This window comes from Aythya fuligula, chromosome 3 (genome assembly GCF_009819795.1).
Source record: "Aythya fuligula isolate bAytFul2 chromosome 3, bAytFul2.pri, whole genome shotgun sequence".
Classification (NCBI taxonomy): Eukaryota; Metazoa; Chordata; class Aves; order Anseriformes; family Anatidae; genus Aythya; species Aythya fuligula.
In genome coordinates this window covers 65732553-65737541 of record NC_045561.1, presented here as the reverse complement: position 1 = coordinate 65737541, position 4989 = coordinate 65732553, and the positions used below count along the sequence as shown (strand labels likewise).

Genomic DNA, 4989 nt, shown 5'->3' with positions numbered 1-4989 from the left:
GCTTCTCTTCAGAGCTTTTTGTTTTGTTTGTTTTGTTTTGCTTTCCCCGTGGGTTTCCCTCTCTCTCTCTCTCTCTCCCTCTCTCTCTTTTTTTTTTTTTTTCTTTTTTCCTTTTTTTCTTTCTGGAAAGTTAACCGTTTCCCATCAGGGTAATGCCACGAAATGCACTTTAAAACTGTTAACGGGGAGGGGAGTGGGTGGGGAGGGTTGGGGGGGGGGAAGACGAATTGAAAATGGCATTTCTTTCCACTTCACTTCATTCCCCAGTGAAAGACACGAGGCTGCCCGAGTTAAACTGGTCTTTTCGTCCAATAAATTACTCCGCAACCCGACCGGAGGAGGTGGCGGTGGTGGAGGTGGAGGGGGGGGGTTGGTGGCTGGGGATGAACAGAAAAATAAAGAAGGGGCAGCGCAGCAAAAAGACGGGCGAGGGGCCGAGGGGACAGGGCCGTGTTCCCACGCGGGTGGGACCCAGACACGCTGCGTGGGCCCCCCCAGCACCGCACCCCCATTGCGGGGGCAAGTCTGGGGGGCTGGCGGCACCCTGCCACCGGGGGAGGCCTAAAGGACCCCCCCTTCCCTCTCCAGGGAGCGCCACTTTCTCCGGGAAAACTCTGGAAATGAACTGTGTGGTTTCACCTCCCGGAGCTCCTCCACAATGGGCCCTGCTCTCCCCTGCCGCAACAAGCTGGGAGGGCCGAGCAGCTCTTCCCCCCCGCCTCGACCCCCGCAAACACTGCCTGAAAATGAAGTTTACTTTGTCGGCTCCCTTCTCCCTTCTCCCAAGTCGCCTCTGAGCGAGCGTCTGGGAGAGCCAAGCCCCTGGAGAGAGGGAGCTGGCGGTGCGCAGATATAGATATATATATATATACGTATCTTATATATATATTATATATTGCACATATATGTGTCTGCATGTACGTACAGGCAGGCGTGCGTACGTAGGCATACATACAGATATATGCGCTCTTCCTGCTGCAGCAAAAGGAGAAAATAAGCATTACACATATTTAAGAAGACTGGTTTATAACAAAAGTTCACATATACACATAAAGCAAAGGCTAGAACACAGTAACACATCGTGGACCGGTCACTGGTCGACTAACGCTCAGCGTGGAAAATGCAAGTCATTTTCAAAACTAAGGTGGGAAAGGAAGAAAACAAAATGAATCTGTTTATGTAAACTTCGATTTCCTTGCAGTGCAAATCGGTACGGTTAAATACTGCCTACATCAAAAGGGATAGCTTCGCTTTTTCTCTTCCTTTTCACATACTCATTCCTACAGGGGATCCACAGAAAATAAACACAGCAGCATGTGCCAACCCCGAGCGACGGTCCGCGATGCCACCTGCCTTTTGTGTCGGGGGAGGGGGGGGGGGCTCCGGGGGACCCGCGAGGTTGCTGCGCACCCCCCCCCCCCCCCCACCGTGTTCTCCCCACCCCACCCCCGTCCTCGCCACCCCCAGGGCCACCCCCAGGGCCAGGGCAGGGCGCAAATTTTGGGCCGGCGTGGAGCGGAGCCCCCTGCTCGCCCCTGCCCTGCCGGCCTGGGCGCGATACTCACTGCGCTGCAGCGCACGGGAAGGTCAAAACACCGCCCCGCACCTGCTGCCGTCTAAGGGACAGTCCGGTGCAGGTGCTTTGTCTGCTTTGATTCTCTCTCTCTCTCTCTCTCTCTCTCTCTTTCTCTCTTTCTCTCTCGCTTATTTTTTTTTGTTTTGCTTCGTTTTGTTATTTTTTTTTCTTATTTTTTTTTTGCGCGTTTTTTTTTTTTTTGAAAGACGGGAGGAAAATTAAAAAAAAAATAATAATAAGATAAGGAGGACGATCAAAAGTTGGGGGGAGGATGGAGAGGAGGAGGAGAGGAAGAGGAGGAGGAGGAGAGGAGGAGGAGGAGGAGAGGAGGAGAGGAGGAGGAGGAGGAGCAGGAGGGGCCGGGCGCCCCCGCCGCGAGTTCACTGCACGGGGGTCTGCACCCCGTGGTGCGGCGGCGTGTCCCTGCTGGCCCCGTACACGTCCTCGGCGCCCGGCAGCGTCCCTCCCGGGGGCGTCATGCGCTTCTCTTTCTGTCTCCTGTTACAAAACCACACTCTCACCACCTCCTTCTCCAGCTGTAGGCTGTCCGCCAGCGAGGTGATCTCCTGGGCCGAGGGCTTGGGGCACTTGAGGAAGTGGCTCTCCAGCGCGCCCTTGACGCTCACCTCGATGGAGGTGCGCTTTTTCCGCTTGCGGCCCTGCGCCGCGATCTTGTCTATGCTGGTGGGGCTGCCCGAGGAGGAGTCCGCCTCCTCCAACCACTTGTTCAACAAAGGCTTCAGCTTGCACATGTTCTTGAAGCTCAGCTGCAGGGCCTCGAAGCGGCAGATGGTGGTCTGCGAGAAGACGTTGCCGTACAGCGTGCCCAGCGCCAGCCCCACGTCCGCTTGGGTAAATCCCAGCTTTATCCGCCGCTGCTTGAACTGCTTGGCGAACTGCTCCAGGTCGTCCGACGTCGGCGTGTCCTCGTCCGAGTGCGCCTCGTGGTGCGGCGCCCCGGGGGGCGCGGCGGGCGGCGGCGGCGGCCCGGCCGCGCCCGGGTGCGGGCCGTGGGGCGGCGGCGGCGGCGGCGGCGGCCCCCCGTGCTCGGCGCCGTGGTGCGGCGGCCCGGGGGGCCCGGGGGGCGGCCCGGGGGGCTCGTCGTGCGCGTCGCGCAGGCCGTGGTGGTGCAGGGCGGGCTGCGCGGCGCCCAGCATGCCGTTGACGGTGAAGCCGGGCGGCTGCGAGTACAGCAGCCCCGCCGCCTGCCCGCCGTTGGCCGCGGCCATGCCGGGCGGCAGGTGCGCCGCGCCGCCCGCCCGCCACGCCGCCGCCGCCGCCGCCGCCGCCGCCGCCGCCGCGGCCGCCGCGTGGTGCCCGGCGCCGCCGCCGCCGCCGCCGCCGCCGTGGTGCACCAGGTGCGGCGCCCGGCCCGGCGGCGGGTGCTGCGGCGGCGGCGGCGGCAGCTCGTCGCCGCGCCCGCCCGGCTGCACCACGGCCGGCTTGATGTCGGGCTGGCCCAGCGCGCCCGCCGCCCACGGCGCCTCGCCGCCGCCGCCGCCGCCTCCCCCGCCGCCGCCGCCGCCGCCGCCGCCGCCCCCGCCGCCGGGCCCGCCGGGGCCGCCGTGGGACAGCGCGGCGATCCACTGGTGAGCGTGGCTCAGCGGGTGCCCGTTGCTCTGCAGCGCGTAGTCCGCCTGCACCAGCGCGCCCGCGTCGCGGTAGCCGCCGCCGGGCTGCATGCCGCCGGGCGGCTCGGCGTGCACCATGGGCGAGCCGGAGGCGAGCAGGCTGTAGTGGTTGGAGGCTGCGGTCGCCATGACTCGCCGCGCCGCACTGAGCGCGCCGGGGAAAGGCGCCGCGCATTTGACAGCTACTTTTGCGCCTCGGGCGCCGCGCGGCGCCCGCGCCCCCCCGGCCCGCGCGGCGGCGGGGCCCACTGCGAAGGCACGCGCGGCCGCCCCGCCCCGCCGCCGACGCCCATTGGACGCGCGCCGCCTGACGGACGCGGGCGCCCCTGGCAACCGCCGCCGCCGCGCCCGCCCATTGGCCCGGCCGCGCCGGGAGGGCCCGCCCCCGACACGCCCCCCGCCCGCCCGCCCGGCGCTGAGGGGGAACGGGGGCGGCGGCGGGGCCGGGCCCGGTGCTGGGGAGGGAGGGAGGGGGGGGGGGAGAGGGGCGAGGGGTGAGGAGCTCCGCGCCCCCGCCCCGCCCCGCCCCGCCCCGCCCCGGGCCCGCCCGTTAACGGCTCCTGTTGCGCGGCCCGGCGCGGGCAGCCCCTGACGAGGCGGAGCGGGGGCAGCGGGTCCCGGTCCCGCTCCCGGTGCCGGTCCCGCTCCCGGTGCGTGGCCGGGACCCGCCGGGTGCCGGCGGTGTGAGGGAGGCAGCCGTGAGCCCCCCCCCGCCCCCCGCCCGCGGCGCGGGGCTGACCCGCGGCTCTATCCCCGGGGCTGTATCCCCGTGCGCTGCGCTGCGCTGCGGCCGGGCCGTGGGAAGCGGCTTGGAGCTGCCAGCCCTCCTCGGTGGCTCCTTCACCGCCGCTCCTCCTCCTCCTCCTCCTCCGCCACCGCCGCCGGCCTCGCTCCGCAGCACCTCGCGGGGGTCCCCGGACACCCCCCGGGGCCGGGAGAGGGGAAAAAGGAGGGGGGGGGGGAGCGGCCGAGCCCCTCCGGAGCCGGGCTCCCGGCGCTGCCCGCGGGGGGCGGCTCGGCGCTCCTCGCCGGGGCGCGTTTAATGCACCTTTTGTGAGCCGGGGGCGTTTTGATCCCTGCCTCCCTTTTAACCTTGCCCTGTGAAGTCCGCGGGCCCGCGCTCTCCGTGTGGCTCTCGCCAGCCTGCTCCGCCGAGGAGGGCCGGTTCGGCGGGCAGACCCAAGGCATGAATGAAACTTCAACTTTAAGGGCCTGCGGAGAGACAAAACTGAGGCCGGGGCTTGTGCACAAGTGATTGCTTTTTTTTTTTTTTTTTTTTTTTTTTTTTAAAATCCAATCTACACAAAGAGGCAGCTGGCTGCTTTAATGAAAACTGCTTAAAGCTGCAAGAACCGCAGCCTCAGGGATGTATTTATAAGATGACTCAAAAGCTACACTTTCAAGTTGCTTCTCCTCGGGGTAGATATAACAAACACATTTAACTAAGGAATCTAAACAAAAAGGACAGAAATTGATAACTTTGATTGCACGAGCTCACATTACCCATTGAAATTAAAATCCGCCGTCCAAATAGATTTCCCCACCTATCTCGAGACGGAGGAAAATCTCCCCGCACGTATAATATATATATATGTATATATACACATATATCTGCACGCTCACATACGGAATATCAGCTGTGTTTTTTGCCCCGCTAGAATACCGGTTATCCCAGAAGATAGAAAGGTGTGGAATTAAAAAAAAAAAAAAAAAAAGAAAAGAAAAGAAAAGAAAAAGTTCCCGCAAAGTTTGCACGAAGGCTCATTTCCAGCATTCCCCGCA

At 63.9% G+C, this 4989-nt stretch overlaps 1 protein-coding gene across 1 annotated transcript; it reads right to left on the bottom strand.

Annotated features, from left to right (window-relative positions):
• Positions 1-1886: 1886 nt before the first annotated feature.
• On the bottom strand, positions 1887-3360 carry POU3F2 (POU class 3 homeobox 2). The gene has a single exon (XM_032185072.1). The coding sequence runs from the start codon at positions 3334-3336 to the stop codon at positions 1957-1959; it is 1380 nt and encodes a 459-aa protein (XP_032040963.1). The 5' UTR covers positions 3337-3360; the 3' UTR covers positions 1887-1956.
• Between the last annotated feature and the right edge of the window lie 1629 nt (positions 3361-4989).

Excerpts from the sequence above, each read along its gene's own strand:
- POU3F2 (XM_032185072.1), bottom strand. The coding sequence starts at position 3,336 with ATGGCGACCGCAGCCTCCAACCACTACAGCCTGCTCGCCTCCGGCTCG.